The sequence below is a fragment of the Cydia splendana genome, chromosome Z (genome assembly GCF_910591565.1).
Source record: "Cydia splendana chromosome Z, ilCydSple1.2, whole genome shotgun sequence".
Lineage (NCBI taxonomy): Eukaryota > Metazoa > Arthropoda > Insecta > Lepidoptera > Tortricidae > Cydia > Cydia splendana.
This window is the reverse complement of record NC_085987.1, coordinates 34041878-34062881: the sequence shown is the minus strand read 5'-3', so window position 1 is coordinate 34062881 and position 21004 is coordinate 34041878. Positions and strand designations below refer to the sequence as shown.

General features: G+C 39.1%; 1 protein-coding gene across 1 annotated transcript in view; it reads left to right on the top strand.

Annotated features, from left to right (window-relative positions):
• LOC134804530 (insulin-like growth factor 2 mRNA-binding protein 1) overlaps positions 1-21004 on the top strand; it is a 99605-nt gene continuing 78601 nt past the window's right edge. Inside the window, exons 1-3 of the mRNA XM_063777620.1 lie at positions 1-290; positions 2813-2870; positions 11801-11881. Coding sequence (XP_063633690.1) covers positions 86-290; positions 2813-2870; positions 11801-11881 — 344 coding nt within the window. The 5' untranslated portion in view covers positions 1-85. The remainder of the gene's footprint in view (positions 291-2812; positions 2871-11800; positions 11882-21004) is intronic.

The window sequence follows — 21004 nt, the reverse complement described above, 5'->3', positions numbered from 1 at the left end:
AAGAAATCCGACGGTGTCGCTGGATTCGTCAATCGCTCTGACGGAAAACTGTGTTTAGTTTCCAAGGTTCTAATTAACTTTTCTAATGAGTGACCAGCTGAAGAACGTTTCGGCGATGAACAAATTGTACATAGGTAACTTACCTGTGGAGGCAGACGATGCGGCTGTCAGGCAGCTCTTTGCCGAACACAATTTGACTGTTGCTGAAATCTCTGTCAAGAGAGGTGGCTACGCATTCGTTGATTTTCCTGACCAGTCTGCCGCGGACCGCGCCATCGATAAACTTCATGGTAAATTATCTGTTATAGGTACCTATAAGAACTACTTTGCTAGAGCATATTGTTAGACTTAGTGAACTTTCTATATTACCGTAAAACCATTAAGTTATTATCACTATAGAGAAGCCATACCAAACAATGAAATTGTCGCAATCGCAACAGGTCGCGTGGTATAGGTACCACGCGACCAAAACGTCGTAAGCGCCGGAAAATTCATGTCGCTTAAGAGTTTATGTTGCGAGATTCACGCTCCGCTTCTATGGTTTGTTGTCAAATCAACAACAACTCATGGCAGTTATGGCGCAAATTACTGACTCTCTGTGCAGTTTCTATATGTACACGTAGTAATAATAGTTCATTGCGTAAATTAGGGATGGATTTGAAATCCCGAGCGCCTATGAAATTTCAGTTTACAATATTATTTTTCTTTTCTCATGGTCTGAAAGAGGGTTATTGTTGGTCTAAAAGGTGTGCAGAAAGTAATACGTTTCTGCACTAGAGCATTAATAGGTTCAAAGTATTTTTTTTTTATGATAAGCAATTGAAATTTGGGTTTAAATAGATTTATTATCCCATTCCATAAATAACGACACTTTTGCCTAAATTGTTAATTGAATATAAATTAAAGTATTTACCCTCAATAATTACTATAAAAATGTATACAGTCGTTTTTAAAAAAAACATGCATTTTACTTTCCTCGTGTTCGAAACGAAAAGTAGATTGTTTAACTCGGGTGAAAGGCATCATTTCAGCAGTGCCTTTCATCCCTTAGTTAACAATCTACTATTTATGCGGGGTTCTTTGGTTGGTAGACTTGGTAGTGCGTAAATATGAATTCATAGAAATCTAACAATATAAAATTCCTTCTTTTTCCTTTAATATAAAATTTGGAATCTAACAATAGTAATAGTTACACAAACAGTTCCATTAAGTAAAGAATAATATCAAAGAGAATTTGAATTTTCACTGATAGGTATGTGTTAAATTTGTTAAATGTCAAAAAGTATCGCCATTTAGTAGAGAGTAGGCCAAAGGTATGGCGGCATCGCTCGAAAAGATGACACCATACCTTTGCTTTGGCCTAACGTCGAGTAGATGGCGATACTTTTTGACATTTATTTATTTATACTGGGTCAAGCAGATCTTGTCAGTAGAAAAAGGCGGCAAATTTGAAAAATGTAGGCGCGAAAGGATATCGTCCCATAGAAAATTTGAATTTCGCGCCTTTTTCTACTGACAAGATTTGCTTGACCATCTATATTTTACACATAAGTATCAGTGAAAAAAATATGGATCTAAGTCAAATCGCGTTCTAAAAGTGTTAATCATTTGTGTCGAAATATGGCAGTAAATGTAGACCGTACTGACTACATATAGTGGAGGGTCGAAGCCCTAAACGACGGCGTTGCATGAACAAAAGATTTCCTTTGGCAGGATTGGTCCTTAGGACCCAAGGATGGATTTAAGAAGTGGAGCCACCGAGATTTTTGATGTAAATTTTTAGGGGGGCGGGGGCTCTCAACTTTATCTTGATATCTATGTCATTTTAATTACTAGGCCAAGTTTGGTATCGTTTTCGTATAAATCGGGGATGCCAAATTCATTTATGATATCATTCCGGCATCATTCCGGAGTAAAAACACATAAAATATGAAAAAAATACATTTTTATTTATTCCTCGTTACGCTTAAACTGCTGAACCAATTTAGTTGAAATTTGGTATTGAGATGGTTTGAGTCCCAGGGAAGAACATAGAATACTTTTAATCTAAAAAATAATCCCTAAAGGGTGTAAAAAGGGAGGTGCAAATTTGTATGGGGATTCAATAACCGCTGAACCGATTTAGATAAAATTAGGTATAGAGATAGTTTGAGTCCCGGGGAAGAACATAGGATAGTTTTTATTCGAAAAAAATCCCTTAAAAATGAAAGGTAAGGTGAAGGATTGTATGGGAAATCAATAAACGCTGAACCGATTTGGATGAAATCTATGTCTACATCTTTGATTTAGTTGAAAATGATACTAAACTTGACTTAGAACCTAAACGTAAAGAATTATTACCCTCATACGTCGCCGACGCTTAAAAACCCCCCCACCCCCCACCTGCTTCAAAAATCTGGGTGGCTCCACTTCTTAAATCTATCCTTGGGTCCTAAGGCCCAATCCTGCCAAAGGAAATCTCTTGTTCATGCAACGCCGTGGTTGACCTTTTTATGCTTTGAGCACACTCAACTAATAATTTACTTTGACAATATTCCTCTAGCCTAAATTCTCTTTGGTTTTATTATAAGACCTTTTAAAGACTGGTCAATCGACCCTTTTCAAAAGTAATTTTTTTAAAGAGTTTGCTTCCCAAATTATTCCAATACCTTTATCTACCTGAAATAGGTAGGTACTTACATTGTTATCTTTAGGACAAGAGGAGCCAATGACAAATTTTTAATAACAAAGTTACTTAAAGAAACTATTTAATTTGACTCATTTTAGTGAACTATTAGAAACGTATTAAACTTAAAAAACATTATTTTTTCAGGATATTCTTATTGCGGACTGCCGTTGATCGTCGAACCTTCAGTAGCCAACAAAAAGAGGTAAGTACTTACCCCCTTATTCATAAACGCGCTAGTAACCTCAATAGGGAATATTAGGCAAAAAGCTCTGCGTAGGTGGCACCTTAGTGGCATATACAGTAAACAAACCACATTGACACATGGCCTACCGCGAAACAAGAAAATCGAAATTTCGTTATCTAATCTGTCTTAATCACTTGCATAATCGAGCGATAAGAGGCAGAAATAGTAGATTGTTAACCAAGGGTGGAAAGTGAACCATTCCACCCGAGATATTTTGAAGAGAGAACGCCAATAGTTCGAGGGTGAGATGGTTACTTTTACCCGAGTTAAACACATTACTTTCCACCCTAGGGTGGGAAATGCAATTTTCCACCCGGTTATCAGCCTATGAAAGGTGAACTTTCCGAACAGGAGAGATGAAAACTAAATTTCGATTTTCGAGTTTACCGGTAGGCCCTTGTTAACAAACCGCCATGATGCATCAATGTCATATTTTATTGTCTGTGAAAACTTGTCAAAAAACAGTTTAAGGCACAGTATGTATAAGTTAGTCTATGAATTTACTGAGTCGGTATTAGTGCTGCACTCTGGCGGCAGAACATTGCAGTAATATCCCACAAGTTGGAAAAAGCTATCCATAATACGCCATAATAATATAATAATACATAATTTAACTAAATCCAGGCCCGTAAAGTTTTATGAATAAGGCGGTTAGAAATTAAATTACCTACCTATTTCTCTCTAAGTAGTTCGTGTTCGTGGCAAAAAGAAACTTAGGTCGATTTTAGGGTACCGTGAAAAACGGCAAATACAGAACCCTTATACATAGTTTCGTCACGTCCGTCCGTGTATGTGACAGCAATTTTACTCGAAAACTATATTGTATTGTAATTTAAAACAAATGTGTAATTTGTGACCCGCTAAAAAAAATATTTGTTACAATGGGGTAAAGATGTTGTTTATCTCCTCGTGCTAATATTGATGCCCCAGCAAGACAAAGTATCCAAAATTGATTATAAAAGACGAATTTTGAGCCTTGCGAGGTTTCAAAGCACGCCACGTGGGTTAAACAAGCTTTGTTACCGAGTGATATAGTTATTTGTTTTACAAGGGGGCAAAGGTGTAGTTTAACCGCTCGTGCTAATATTGACACCCGAGCAAGAGAATTCCAAAATTGCACCACGAGCGTAGCGAGTGGTTCGAACAATGGAATCATGAGCGTTGCGAGGGTTTCAGGCACAACACATACTTAATAGCTGACATTACATAAAATCATTGCAGGGCAAAATATGCTAAATTACTGAATGAGTACCTATAAGGATGAGTAAAGTCCACAATAAATAAAATAATGTGTGTGCTTTTGAACCAGTAGAAAAAATTGCAATGACAAAAATTAAGAAATTAAAGATTAATAAATAATCGTCTTTCACGAAAATGAACCATTTATGACTTTTTATGAGACAATTCTCTTCTTTAAAATAAAGTCGTGCGTGCTGCGAAGATAAGCCCTTTTGCTTCCCAAGTAACATTTTAGTCCTATAATTTTAGTTTTTATCGCTAAAAGCTTGTATAGACGTCGTATTAAGGTTCGGAGGTGACCACCTGTCGTATAAAAGCGTTTGGGAACACCTTTTTGCGCTATAGGCTTATACAGGTAATATGTTTTATAAGCAATTGATGTAAAGGTTTACTTCATCATTTTATAGAACCGTTATAGGCGTGTACTATAACAGGTTCAAATATAACCACTATAGAGCAGTATTACTGTATAATAGTATTTCTAATCACTTTTATGCAACTATTGTATAAGCAATTGATGTAAAGGTTTACTTCATTCATAGAGACGTTATAGGCGTGTACTATATAGTAGGTTCAAATATAACCACTATAGAGCAATATTACTGTATAATAGTATTTGGAATCACTTTTATGCAACTAATTTGCGCTATTAAGGTTCCCTGCAAGCCGCTATAGTTTAGTGATTTAACAGTGACAAAAACCCAACTATACAACGATTTTAGGATATAGTGGCTTTAGAGATCACTGCTATAGTACATAATACTTTAGTAGTCATATGAACACTATTATAGAACTGTTAGGCTCTATTTTAGAGTTTTTTGGGACATATTTATAGCGTTAAAAAGCGCTTTAGTAGTTTTTAAATCCCTATTATATCTCATCGCTGTAAACATCACAATGACTCTTTTATATCAATATACAATACCGTTGTTTAGTGGTTTTTGTTTTTCTTTTAAAAGACAACAGCGTTATAGCCGAGTTATTATGTCTTTTATAAACCGAGTTAGATACATAAAGGTAGAAAACGACTCCTATTAAATGATAAATTTGACCTGTAATGGCTACTTATATCTTGCTTATATAAGTTCAGGCCTAAGCCAAATAATGTGGTTCCGTTCAAAATATTTTTTTATATTAATGAATTGGTAAAAAAGATCCTAGTGATATTAGTGATTGTAGCTCAGATTTATCAAGCAATGACTTAATACAAGCATAAAATCGTGGCGGTTTAGATATTTATCGACATCCATTATTAGCATATTTTTTACCAATCACACTGAAAAAGAAAGCAACAGTGATAATGGCTACATCTAAATTAAATAAAAGTCCTGTCTTTCTAAAGAGTTTGTAGGTGTAACTGGATCACAGCAAAATTCTTTTGGAACCCTAATTTTATTCATGATGGCGGTGAATTTCGTTGTAAGTTCTATAGTTAGCCTATAAAAGCGTCGGATTTACTTCTTGGCTGTAAAGTAGGAACTATGGTGAATATCATATTATTTTATTAAAAACATAAATAAATCGAGGGCGCATTTTAAATTCCCCATTAACCTTATACTATTCTAACGGTGAAACTTCCGTCGCATATACTTTTTGCACTAAGGAATTATTCGATATCTAAATGACGCATATTAATATAAAGTGTTTACGTATCACCATTTTATTTAGTACCGTTTTTGTGAAGTAAACACAACAAAACCACTTTATACTTGATGGAAAACTTGATAGCAAATTGCGTAGTAAAGGAACTATGAATTCTACAATAGTATAAAAAAGCACTGTAATAGAATTTCAAATACTACTATAGTATAAAAAAGCACTATGATGGAATCTGAAATGCTACTATAGTATAAATTAACACTATAATGGCGTTACAGACAACAAATTAGCACAAGAGTCATCATTACATCACTTTTATAGACCTTAAACGCCACGACTGACACTGCTACAGGTCTATTATGTCACTGAATGGCACATAAGATGCGCCATTTCGGCTTTATACAATCTTCTTAGGTCTTTTATAGGGCCAATAGGTGGTATTGCGAAACGTTCTATCGACTACTATAGAACCACAAATTGTTACTTGGGTTGAATGTATGGAGGTACAGTCACCAGCAATAATATGTTACTCTTCGAAGGCCGCAAAAATATCTGACACGATCTTATTTGTAGAGCCATAAGAGCGTGTCACATATTTTTGCGGCCTTCGAAGAGTAACATATTATTGCAGGTGACTGTACGAAACCCTCTATTATGCGTGGTCCGACACGCACTTCCCGGTTTTTGTTTCTTTTACGTCCATTCGGCAAAGCCGAGAAAATTCGCAGGTGCGGATTCTACTGTTGTAATACTTGTACTTTGAATTTTCCGAGAAACCCGCGTGTGTTTACTGATAATAATGGTTAACAATCCATTGTGATTTCAGAAACAATGGTTTCGTAGTCGAGAAGCTTCTGGACTTTTCCTAACTTGCCCATAAAAGTATGGGCACGTTTTCGTTAAAAGAAACAACGTGAAGTCGTGAGATGTTTGATTAATTATAGTCTTCGGGTTTCACGTTCCTATCTTGTTAAAAACGTCAGTCTATTACTAAATTAAGTTACCTACTAAGCCTACCAAATCTACTAAAAGACAATCCTGCACTAACTTCAAGTTTCTTTTTGACCCAATGGTTAATTGGTAGGGAACGCCTTAAGGCATTGAGTCCACCATTAAGGCGAATCCAGACTAGTAAATTTTTCTCTAATCTGATTAAATTTCCCGATCGAATCAGGACGTGCGGCCGCAAACGCCAATTTGGCTCGCCGAATTCAACCGCCGATAATGACCGATATTAGCGATAAAATGAGGTGCGGACGCAAGAATACCAATTTGTGAGGCCAGTATTTTCGTTCTGGGGCATTATTTCAATTTAGAGGGCTCTAATATCACCATAAATCTAAAATTGGAGATTGACGCCAATTTCATTTGTGATCAAATCGACCGATTTAATCAGTCGCGCCTGGATACCGCTTTACTACAATTTTATATCCGGCAATAAAGTTTCAATAAATTAACTAGTGCAGTGGTGGGCAAACTTTCTTCATGGGGGGCCAGAAAGTTTAGAAAATTTAAGTGGAGGGCCAGAATTGTAGCCAAAATTTATTTTGATTTGTGATATATTGATAATCGTGGGCCAATGCCACATACTAATTATTTCATAGGACCGGCGGCGGGCCAATGCCACATACTAATTATTTCATAGGACCGGCGGCGGGCCGAATGAAATCCATTCGCGGGCCGCAGATGGCCCGCGGGCCGTACTTTGCCCACCACTGTTACTCTATGAGCTGTAGGTAGACTTCGCGAGAATAGCTTAAAATGTAATAAATTACACCCCCATTTGAAAAAAAAAAACTAAATCTGAATCGACAAAATAGTTATTTACGATACAAGTGCGGAAAAGAGGAAATTCGAAACGAGTGGCGATAAATTAAAACACGACCGAAGGGAGTCTAAATCGACACGAGTTCTCTCTCTCTCTCTCCCTACTCCCTTCTAAATAACTATTGCCTTTATCGATCGCCTAAATGAAAAATTTGTCGTTTAAGGTTTAGGTGATAAAGCAAAAAATATTTAAAGCAAAATAAAACTGTGACAAAGACCAAATTATGTTAGGGAATTAGTAGGACTACAACATGAATATACTGGATTATACAGAAATGGATTGGTTTATTAGAAAACACAATCCACAATCTAAGAAGGGGGGCCACTGGACAGTCGACTCTGTCTACGCTCGAGTAAGGGGCATGGCACACTGCGTCCGATTCGCACGTTCCGAAGTTTAAGCGAGACAATCGGACGCAGTGTGCCATTATGCCCCCTAATGTTTGTTGTAGTGTGCGTGACCTCTACAGCTGGCCATACACACTAGGGTGCACAGCAGGGATGTTGCGAATATTCGCATCCGCATCCGCGGAACATCCGCATTATTTTCAACATCCGCATCTGCATCCGCATCCGCATAAAATCGATGCGGAGCCCATGCGGATGCGGATGTCGATCAAGACGGTAACGGCGCCGTAAGTGCTAGGTAATGAGGCGGATGTGAGGCTTTAAATATCCGCATCCGCATCCGCGGATGTCAAAACATCTGCATCCGTAACATCCCTGCTGCACAGTTTAAAACTTTTAGGTAAACCGTAGCTGGCTCGAGCACACACACGGCAGCGGTAAACCTGCACAAACTCTCAGTTGTGTAGCCATGGCACCGTCGCGCGTCGTCGGCTGTGCTTGATGGTGACGCTGCACTATTAGAACCTTCTTGTTTTTAATTATGAAGCGCAAGAAAGACAAACCAAGTAAGAAATAAAGGAACAGTAAAGTGTGGTGTAAGGAATGGCTGGCTAAAAATAAATCAGTTAAGCCATGTCAATTTATTGAAAGACTTCAAAATATATCCTGAAGATTATTGAAACATGATCGAAACTATCTAAGAATGGATAAAAAACGCACTGCAGTGCAAGCTTTTAAAAATGGTGACACCCTATATTAAAAAGCAGGACACTTTTAATTATCAGAACTGCTATTACAACTCCTCATGAGAAATTAACAGTAACATTGCGATTCCTTGCTACTGCACGTATATGATGGTCGTTCTTGTCTACGTGACAGCGTGATAAAACGGTGTCCGTCACTTTCTAGCCCACGGTGTTAAAAAGTGACAGTTATTTTATCACGTGGATAAAGATGGATAAAGCCATCCATAATACGCCGGCTGGACGAAGTTCATACGATTGTATGAGACATTTTTATGCAATTGCAAACTAACCGCAATCTACAATCTCCGCGATCAACTGAGGCCAGTAGGGCTACCGCCAATACCGAAAATCGTCAATTGCGGGCATTTTTCTCTGTCACTCTAATTACGCCTTCATTGGAGTAAAAGAGTTAGATCCCCGCAATTTGCGAATTTCGGATTTCGCGGTAGCCCCTCTGCGCAGGCTAACGCCACACACGCACAGTTTTACCTATACAGTTCAAGAGCCCACAGGTAAAAAATATCTATTTTCATATTTGCGCAGGTCAACTGTGCAGTCGTAGGAAACTGCACAGTCGAATGCCACAGACGCTCCTTTTTAACTGCGCTGTTGAACTGACGTAGCGTAGGACGTAGGACACTTCCATAGGTCTCAACTCAACGCCTAAGACTCATTCCCACGGGCGCTTTTACAACCCGCGTTAAAAAACCGTTTGAATGACACAAATGGATACATGTGTATTTATTCACACGACGGCGGTGGCGCTTTTTATCAAGCGTTGTTGGATTTTCTACTTTAATTTAATTGCCTTGGTCGTTAAATTGAATTTAGAGTGCGGACAGATTGAAGCGCTTTTTTAACGCACGTTGTAAAAGCGCTCGTGGGAATGAGGCCTCACGGTTTGTTTCTTCCGCGCGCACCGCGCCGCTACGCGTTCGTGTCTTAACACAGGTCTTAATATTCGCCTACGTAGGACACCGCGTATTAACTGGCTTTCTCCTTCCCTGAACGAGAAAAATATTCTTCAGGTTATTAAACAAGATATACTTACCGGGAAAAGATTTGCTTGTAGTTTTTGTTTTATTTCCGTTCACTGAGTTTTTACGTATAATACAATAAATTTTGGTAAATATTTATTTTAAATAAAAACCAGAGAACATGTCAGGCAGGCTATGCTTAGTGTAGGATTCCGTAGTTTTCTGTCCGTCACAGTAACTGGGGCTTTTAGTAGATGTAGATATACTATGGGCATAACAAGCAAAACGCAGCACTTACCTACTTACAACCTTTTTAGGGTTCCGTACCAAAAAGGTACAAAAGGAATTCTTATGTTCTAAGAAGAGATGACTTTTCGCGAAACTCAAAAACGGCTAATACGATTATAAGTTTTCATTGAAAGTATATTACCTAAGCTATATTTTTCATGTTTTTTTTTAAATTATCGGTTAAAAGTTAGAGGGGTGACACATTTTTTTCAACTTTCGGTACTATTTTACCTCCTAGCCTATCCACGACACCCCACACCATAGGGTTGAACCAAAAAATATTTATCCCCACTTTCCGTGTATTTTTTTTCTACTTAATTTTTGTAATTTCATTTCTGATTATTAGCGGCTTTTTTCCAAATCGTATAGATAGAGTAAAACCAAGATAAGTCCGCAACCATTTTGATAGCACACGCGCAGTGCAAGTCGCTGGCCCAATATTACAGGGTTCTATGTTACATTTTCAAGATAAGTAGTTGAAATTTGACTTATAGTCAGTATGACAATGTTCTAATTTCAGTTCGATAAAAGTGAAACATAGAACATAGAACCCTGTAATATTGGGCCAGCGAAGTGTTAATTTAAACGTCAAACTTCAATGAAATTGTGACGTAGGTATAAATAACACTTGGACTAACTACGTACCAAAATCGTAGCAGATTTATCTTAGTCTAATACATACATACATACAACACCTAAAGCCAGGGATAGACTAGGGACCATAATTGTCCCACAACTAGGGTGGTTCAAAAAACATATTTTTTTTCCTACGGGGCACCCCCTTATTTTCTTACACTTATTGTTATTAATGTTATTATGCTGTAAAATTACACCAAGTTTCGTAATCTTATCTCAACTACAAGGGGGCCCTCAACCACTTTGAAATTTTGTATGTTGTGTGAAACCCAAAAAAAAAGTATTTATTATTCAGAATTTTATTTAAGTATCTGGTTTCACACTATTTGTACATGTGATTTATAAGTTTTGAAGTAGAAAAACATTTTTATTTCTATTTTTTATAATTTTTCAAAAGTAAGATTTTTTGAATGTCACCTAAAAAAGTCATTAAACATAGAAATAAAAATGGTTTTTTACATAATAACTTTTAAATCACACTTTCAAATAATGTGAAAAATACTACTTACATAAAAATCAAATAAATAATAACTTGATTTTTTTGGATTTCATACAACTTTGAAAAATTTCAAAGTGTTTGAGCACCCCCTTGTAGTTGCGATAAGATTACAAAACTTGGCGTATTTTGTCAACATAACACGTGTAACAAAATGAGGGGGTGCCGCTTCTTCTACGAGTAGCTAGAGTTTGAATTTTTCCCATACAAACGTGAACCACCCTACCTACGACACTTGTCGTGTCATGTCGGGCAACATTGCGCGCCACATACGAGTATATGATGTCGCCCGACATGTCGAGCGAAGTCCGGCAACGTGGCGGCACTTCATCCGACGTTGCTGGCGACACGTGTCGTGGGACATTGTCCCTGTCCCTAGCTTTGGCGTAAAGTATTTAGACAGAAATCACATACATTTGGCTTTGCAGACTCATTCGCTTTTGATAGGATGTAATTTATTAAATGCGTTTTTGTGCCTGTATGTAGGTACAGTCAGCCAAGAAAGTGGTCTACCACTTTTCGACTCTATCATCTGATTTATAGAGTCGAAAAGTGGTAGACCACTTTCTTGGCTGACCGTACCTGTAGTCCTGTACAATCTTTTTATCTAAGGTTTTCACATACTTACCTAATTCAGGGTAGGCAGTTGCCTACTAGTTAGTAGGCATAGGCATATAATAAGTAATGTAAATTGCGTGTCACGGCTCACGGCAATTTTTATTGTTGTTTCAGCGTGAACGTCCTGAACCTGCAGAGCTCAAGCGCTACTCAATTAAAAGATAACATCAATGAATGTCAACCAGGCGGTTGGAGGTAAGTCCTCGGTGTTATTAGTAAGACGTGAATATAACCAAATAATACCTATTATTAATCTGCCGGTGTTACCTACCTAAGTACGGTACGGTTACCTACATTCTACAGGTCACTTAAACAGGTGGTTGCACTACTGTTTACTGGTAAGAATTGGCTTAACCTTGGATAAATATCCTAGTTTGTCGGAAAGTGTTCCAATTAATATGTCGTAGATCTGTCTATTTCCAAGCCAGTTGTCTGCCTACATTTAATTAATTGTTTCTTTTCTTTTGTATCTTTACTGAGGTGTGCCAATAAAGAGTACTTACCTATTCGAACGAGCGAGCGAAGCGAACGAAGTTCTTACATTCGACTTGGGACACGCGGCTGGCTAGGGCACGTCCTGGCATTTCGATGTTTTTAAGCTGAACTATCAGAGGATAGTTTGATACTCAAGAACTTAAGTAAATTTGTTCTAATTTAAATGAAATTGGGTAAACGTGTAGTTGAGGGCATTATATTTTAGTCATTAAATTATGAGCAGGCTCGATCAAGGGGATATTGAGCTAAAAGAGCTTAGAAGGCTAAAAAGTTATTTGTGAGGGGTCTTGCTATTCTGGTCATCTTTTTGCAAGAAAGTATGGTCGAGTTTGGTATCAAATGAAAGTGCTCGGCTTGCACTTTCATAATATCGTTTTAAAATTTACCATTTTTAAATAATTAGCTAGATAAAAATAAACATAATATAGGTATTTAACATTTGACAGGAAATATTTCGGCTTACCACAGATACAGTATCAGTTAAGGGCTCCACAGACCTTGTAATATATCCACGCGATTTTTGATCCGTTGCCGCCTATAGTGGGACATAAAATAGTAGAAATGAAATAAAATGGAACTCTAAAATTTCCATACTATAGTCGGTCAAACAAGTTTATCAGTAGAAAAAGGCGCGATATTCAAATTTTCTATGGGACGATAACCCTGCGCGCCTACATTTTTTAGCCGCTTTTGTCTACTGACGGAAATGGCTTGACAGACTATAAATTGTTGCCAAGTGTAAGAATTTTACGTGAAAAATGTGGCAGCTACGTAGAAAGTGGCGCCCTCATTTATTAACCGACTTCCAAATCTCAAAAGGAGGAGATGATTTTTTTTTCTTTTTGCTACTCCATATCTCCGTCATTACTGGACCGATTTTGAAAATTATTTTTTTGATTGTATGTATATGCATACAGATTGGTCCCGTTTTTGTCAAAACCCAGTTCTGATGATGGAATCCATGAGGAATCGAGGGAACTCCTCAAATCTTAAAGGCAGTGATTTATGTGTTTTATCAACAAATCAAGCATATACATTCAAAAAAGTGACATTTGTTGAAGTGGAACTGCTGATGATGATCAGAACGGAACTCTTCAACGAAGCATAGTTCACGTTTGGCGATTTGTCTTCTTCGTTATGTTTGTTAAGCAAGTTAAGTTTTTTAGCCACATTTTTGTCAAGCTCGAGTTCTGATGATGGGATCCACGAGGAATCGAGGGATCTCCTCAAATCTTAAAGGCATGCGTATAGAGATTTTTGTATTTTCATCAGAAACTCAAGCATTTTCATTAAAAACTGTCGCATTTGATGAAGTGGAACTGCTGATGATGATCAGAACAGAACTCTTCAATGACTACACGTTTGGCGATTTCGAATTTCGATTTTGACGGAGCTGTCCCTGGAGCCAGACCTGACCCGGATCCGGGCTCTTATCTGGACCTGAACCCGGACCTGGACCCGGACTTGGACCTGGACCAAGACCTAGACCTGGACCTCGACCTGGACCTGGTCCTGGACCTGGAACTGCACCCGAACCCGGACTCGGACCTTGACCCGGAAAACCACTGATACCTAAGCTAAATAAACCACTATGATTGATTACCTACCATAAAATGTAGGTATAAAGTATAATGATGCCAAACTTACTAGCCCCTCCCGCTCAAACCCCCGTACACCGCACCGCACGCGCCGTTAAGTGGGTTAGGTTAGGTTTGAACTGCGATCCTCACAGAACCGAAAAAAAGTAGGTTAGGTTAGGTTAGAACTGCGAGCCTTACAGAAACGAAATGCTACTAGAAAAGTGGTTTTGGTCAGGTTCGAACTGAAATCCTCACAGAACCGAACTGCTATCAGAGAAGTGGGTTCGTGAGGCTAAAACTGCGACCCTTACAGAAACGAAATGCTACCTACTATAGGTAGAAAAGTGGGTGGTTTTACCTCCTTTTCTACATAGTGCACCATCTATGTACAGTAATCTTTCACCGGCCCCTATAGAAGTCTGTTTATTCTTGAAAATTATTTTCTACTATTTTATGTCGAACTATACGAGTAAGTAGGTGCAACAAAGTCAATCGCTCTATATATTTTTTGGCAAACCGCGAGTTCTCAGTTCGGGGCGAACTACTAGTCTAAATATCCATTAGCTTGCGCTTAGGCAGTTGATAGAGATTATAATATAAGTAGGTAAGTAAGAACCCTCAGCATTCTGCGCGTCAGCGCTAGGGGATTTTTTAATCTACCGGTAGATGGAAGGCGTGGATGCGGCGCCGGTGCGCTTTGAGTCGCGCGGCGCGGCGTACGCACACGCAGGGGTTGCAGCGAATTGACGTCCTTATCTGAACTCGTGATCGCCCTTCTGCACAAAACATTGCCTTTCAAGATGCACTGTGGTTTTTGTACTGCTACCCATATGCTTTCAATTTTTAGTTTGCGTTTCGATTCCGAGGGGATTTGTACTTTATTTTACACGTCATCGATAGAGAGCGTGGGTGTTTTTATTGATCTGATTTAAAACTTTAAGTTACCAGTGAAAGTAATATATTTCGGATCATAAAAATGCAACTAAAGGGCCCGTAGACATACACCGTGTTTTTGTACTCGGTTTATTTCAATGGTGTATTCCTTAGCTTGAGCTTGAGCTTGAATTACTAAGTTCATTTCTCAAAGACAGAAGGTATCAGGTTACATCATCATCGCTCGTCTCATTCGTACTTCGTTTACCTACTTCTTATTTCGTAATCTTTCGGTTCTTTACTCGAATTGTTCCGTGCCTGTCATTGTCTTCTCTGGTCAAATTCTATAACTGGCCTCTCTTTTTTGTTACGGTATTTCCATACTCACCTAAACCGAATTTTTAATAAAGTTTTTAAAGAATAGTTAATAAAGTTTTATTCAAATAAAAACAAATAATGCACGCAGACAGCCCTTTTTAGGGTTCCGTACCCAAATAGTAAAAACGGGACCCTATTACTAAGACTCCGCTGTCCGTCCGTCCGTCCGTCTGTCCAGGCTGTATCTCATGATCCGTGATAGCTAGGCAGTTGAAATTTTCACAGATGATGTATTTCTGTTGCCGCTATAACAACAAATACTAAAAAGTACGGAACCCTCGGTGGGCGAGTACGACTCGCACTTGTCCGGTTTTTATTTTGTTTATTTATTTAGAAATTTAAATACAGGCAACATAACACACACACACACACACACACACAGTAGTCCAGAACTAGCTCATACTTGGTCGAAAACCAAATTCTTGTGGGCGATAACTAAAAAAACCACTAGGTACATTGCAAGTGCGATGAAAAACATTGTAAACGGGGGTAAAAATATTGCCAACTCGATTCTGTAATTCACTCCAGCCTGCGGCTGTCGTGAATCTATAGACCTCGTTTGCATAATTTTACTTACCTCCCTCTGCAGAATGTACTAATAAGCAAACACAATATTTAGGTACATTTAAGTAACGTTATATTATAGACGACCGGTCTGGCCTAGTGGGTAGTGACCCTGCCTATGAAGCCGATGGTCCCGGGTTCGAATCCTGGTAAGGGCATTTATTTGTATGATGATACAGATATTTGTTCCTGAGTCATGGTTGTTTCTATGTATTTAAGTATTTATATATTATATATATCGTTGACTGAGTACCCACAACACAAGCTTTCTTGAGCTTACCGTGGGACTTAGTCAATTTGTGTAAGAATGTCCCTATAATATTTATTTATAATATTTAATTATTTATTTATAGTTTAAAAGCATAGGCGTGGAGTTGGGCCGGGCGAAGCTGTTAGAGGTTAGGAACGCTTGGGGTGAGTCGGGATATGTTGCCGGCGAGCCTGGGCCACGTGTGCATGCGGCGGCCGGCGCGCCCGGCGCCCGGCGCTCGGGGCACGGGCGCGCCCACGTGGCCGCGCGATCGATAGACCGGGCGCAGGCGCGGCGCCCCATTCAGCCGGCCCGGCCGGCCCGCCCTGATCGGGTGTTCTCATTGGTTGCCGCTTACCTTCGTCGAATACTCTGTTACACCAGAGTAACGTGTCGTCGAGAAACGTAGTGTCGGAGCCGAAAACGCATATTAGGTACACTAGTTCGACTGAGTCCTCGACTCGCTCCCATACTCGACGTCGACAAGATATTGAATGTGCTTGCCCGTCGTCCCTAACCTCATAATAATATGTTCATCAAATAACTACTCAACATTTTACTTATGTACAAAGTAAATCTGTACACAATGTAAATATTAATAAACGGACATTTCCCTGCGGCACAAAAAACTTTCTGCATACCTTACCTATACCTACTTGTATCTTTTCATCATACTTGTTCGAAAAAGACCTTATTTCATGCAGGTGTACTGAAGGACAAAGGCCCATATTGTTTCCGCGGGAGTTATGGATTGTGAAAAAAGCTATAGCTCCCTAGGGAGTTTACAGTTAATAATAATATTAAGAGCCCATCAACGTGCACACTAGCGCCACTGCTAAATAATCGTATTTGAAAAAGGAGGCCACTACGTACTGTATTTAGTATTTAAGTACCTTTTGAATACATCAAACTAGTTTTTATGTTGCTGGATTCGTCGATCTATGAACTCAAAACAATAAAAACCGGGCAAGTGCGAGTCGGACTCGCGCACGAAGGGTGCAAAACCATAATGCAAAAAACGGCAAAAAAAAACGGTCACCCATCCAAGTACTGACCCCGCCCGACGTTGCTTAACTTCGGTCAAAAATCACGTTTGTTGTATGGGAGCCCCACTTAAATCTTTATTTTATTCTGTTTTTAGTATTTGTTGTTATAGCGGCAACAGAAATACATCATCTGTGAAAATTTCAACTGTCTAGCTATCACGGTTCGTGAGATACAGCCTGGTGACAGACGGACGGACGGACGGACAGACGGACGGACGGACGGACAGCGGAGTCTTAGTAATAGGGTCCCGTTTTACCCTTTGGGTACGGAACCCTAAAAACGACTGTTTTAATTTTGGACGCATTATTTAGCAGTGGCGCTAGTGTGCACGTTGATGGGCTCTTAAGCGCGCGCTTGCTTTGTGCGGAAATCGCAGCGAGACGCATGCGATCAACGGAATGCATTTGCTGCATATTTGCTGCGTCCGAGTACCGAACCGAACACATTCAGGCCTATTCGGATTTCGAGATAATGACAAGATCTTGAGACGATTTAGAGATCAACTAGATCTACATTAGATATCGACTAGATGTGACTTGGATATCTAAGTCATAACTTGTCGAAATCGTTCAAGAGGACCTCCAGAATCGCGGAAACGTCAAATTTGACATATCTATCTTACAAATATCTTTAAATTATCCGTATCGTAACTTGTTGAAGTCTAGTAGAAATCTAATTCATTTTCCGAATCGAGCCTAATGTTTTTTGCGGCAAACGCGTACGTTATCCGCCGCGGCAAGCGTATTGTAATTTTTCCTACGTGCAACTTTGTTTTATGCGTACGACGCCGACGCCTCATCATTCTGCCTGTTGAGTCACAGAAACTCGCCGCCAAAAAGCCGCTCACATACAATAGAAATTACGCTCTCATTTTAAAATGACTTACTAAAATTACATGATACTCGGCATGAATATTAACGTAACATATACGTATATCTATGTCTGGTAGTTTTTGGTGATAACAAATTGTTATACAAACTAGAAAATAGAGCGAGTGGATATTTTGTACCTACCTAATATGCAAAACTTCTACTCGATTTAATTTCTTTGTAAGTATTTTGTACGTACAATTTCTACTATTTCTAGCTACTGAATGAAAAGCAAGGTATTGCGAGGTTATTCATCCTTGAAATATGATTTGCCTCTTCATGCAGAGCAAAACTCTTGAAATTGCCCTTGAAGGTATCAAGCTAACTACCCCAAAAGTGAAGAATATATACGGGTTGTCATTTAGGGTCATTTTTCCGCACATCAATTTTATTGTTGTTGGTGTGTAGTTGTCCATGAGCACGAGTATGTAAGTTTCTTGCCCTAGCCCTAGCCACGTGGCTCACGGTTGCTCGAAGCCGGCGCGTGGGCGGCTCCGTCAGCGGCGCCGTTGCCGTAGTAACGCCGTCATGTCAAGCCCTGCCACCCCGGGCCCCTCGCACCGATACGTAAACTCAGCTAGGGTCGCCAGTTAGTCGTTTGCACTTAGCAAAGACATATGTAACTTCAACTTCGTTTAAGATGAGTAAAGTCTAAGGAAAAAACGTGCCTCGGAAATCAAGAAAAAGTCATTCTCGGATAGATGGCGCACACACCTGTTAGCCTATGCTCGGCTAGATGGCGTGACGACACCGTTTCATATTTAACAATTTTAACACATAGATATCAGTGAATGAACATGGGTCAAAATTATATAAAAATAATAAAATCATTTTGCCATATACAATATACATTTTTTTGATAATTTTATCCGTTTTCATTTTGAGTATTAATCGTGTGTCGATAGATGGCAGTAAATTTACTGTGACTACAAAATTACTATGACAGGACCCCTCTATACTATCTATTCTCTTTGCACTTAGGAACATTATTACAGTATACTTATTAGAAGACGTAATTCGGCCCCTAAAAATATTAAACTCTTGCTAGTATGTAATTATTACGCTCGTGCGATTGAGTTAGGTAGATAACTGGCATGATCACGTGGCAATGGAATGATGATCAATTTATCAATGTACGAAATTCTTAGTGCTTTACGTCTTTACTTACTTAGTACATATACTGTTAAACTACATAAACCACTTTTTTTCTACTGATCTTACTTACGTAATGGCGAAGCCACCCAAAATGAGTCTTGGCCAGCTTGGCCTCCGACACGACTACACGCCAGTTGTCTCGATCCTGTGCCATCCTCCCGCCAGTTATCGGCATGGAGATCGCGCAAGTCCGCCTCAATTCAACCGCATCGCTCCAGCGATACCTGGGACGTCTGATCGGCCTCCGCCCTACCGAGGCATCCCAGGATCCCAGGTATGCCGTTTTAGCTCCGCGTTCCTCCTCCATTCTCAAAACGTGGCTGAGCCAGCGGAGACGGTGAGCCTTTGTCTCGCCTATAATATTGTGTGCAGGCACAAGATCTTCAATCTAGACGTTTTTGCGGAGTCGTAAACTGCCATTTTCTCTTCTCACAGGGACAAGCATCTTTCTAAGTATTCTCCTTTCTGCCACCAGGAGCTATAATTTTCTTCTTTAAGTGTTAGTGTCCAAGTCTCACATCCGTACATGAGTACCTAACGGCCATATGACCGTCTTATGTGTACTAATAATCCACTTAATAATAATTCTACCAAATGAAACGTCATCATAATGAAAATTTGCCGTATGCTGGTTGTCAAAGTACTTAAAACTTCTGCTAAATAATGGTTGGCAACTTTGCAAGTGGAATCGGACAATAAATCTTCGGCGAAAAGGCAGAACACCGCGCGTTTATCCTCATCGCCTACTTAAAATAATTCACCAAATATTAATAAGCCAATTGTATCACCAGAAAAAGGTAAAAGCCTCTTAGGGTTTAGCTCCCACACAAAATTTTGAATATGGCCTCCTTTAATTTCCACTTAATCCGTAATCACAACCAGTGTGCAAGTGGTGCAAGTCTGTAATTTCGGAATTTCTTATTGAAATTTTGGCTATAGCTAGGGTTGCCAGATGGTCGGGATTTGGCGGGATTCTCCCGATTTTTAGCATGTGTTCCCGATTCCCGACAAAGTGAAAATTGTCCCGAAAAACAGCTTCACGTTATAAAACAATAATTTCAAGTTCCGAACTGTCGTCGAGCGAGCGAGCGACCCGCGTCGAGCCGCTCGCCGCAGCGAATTTTTGTTTGTTTGTTCAAGATCTCAAAGAATTTATACTATTTTTATATAAAAAAAAACATCTATGTAAATGTAAATATAAGAAAATGTAAAATATCGTTGTTTTTCATACAATTACTTTAATTCGAATGTCTTTATTCCCGACTCAAGTCCCAAAATCCCGAAAAAATTATATTTGTTCCCGATAATAGCGCCTTTAGATCTGGCAACCCTAGCTATAGCGCTAATTAATACATATGTATGTTTGTATAATTGTATATGTACTTGCACAGCCCAAGTGCTTTTTATTATGGTTCCGTACTACTAAGACTCCGCTGTCCGTCCGTCCGTCCGTCCGTCTGTCACCAGGCTGTATCTCGTGATCTGTGATAGCTAGACAGCTGAAATTTTCACAGATGATGTATTTCTGTTGCCGCTATAACAACAAATACTAAAAACAGAATAAAATAAAGATTTAAGTGGGGCTCCCATACAACAAACGTGATTTTTGACCGAAGTTAAGCAACGTCGGGCGGGGTCAGTATATACTTGGATGGGTGACCGTTTTTATAGATAATGGTACGGAACCCTTCGTGTGTGTGCGAGTCCTACTCGCACTTGGCCGGTTTTTATCTTTAATATTGACTCACTCGGGACTCGTATAAAACATCATACCGTCGGGTGACAAGCAAAACTCACAAGTACCATGGTATAATAATATACTCCGCCTGGTACTCTATTCCGAGATTCGCGTATGACCTAACTGACACGGGCCTACGTCATATTCATGTAGAAACATAGTAAAATAAAACAAATCTAATGTATTAAATTAAACTTTATTTATCTATACAAGACAAACGTTTGAAAAACGAATTCACAGTTACACATTAATTACCAAGCTTACGACGTGAAAAGTTTGGAAAACACTGCGACTGCTGACACTGAGCGAGAAGGAAATAACAATTAACACGCGTTCGACAAGGATGACGGTCAGGGCATGAAGTTATCT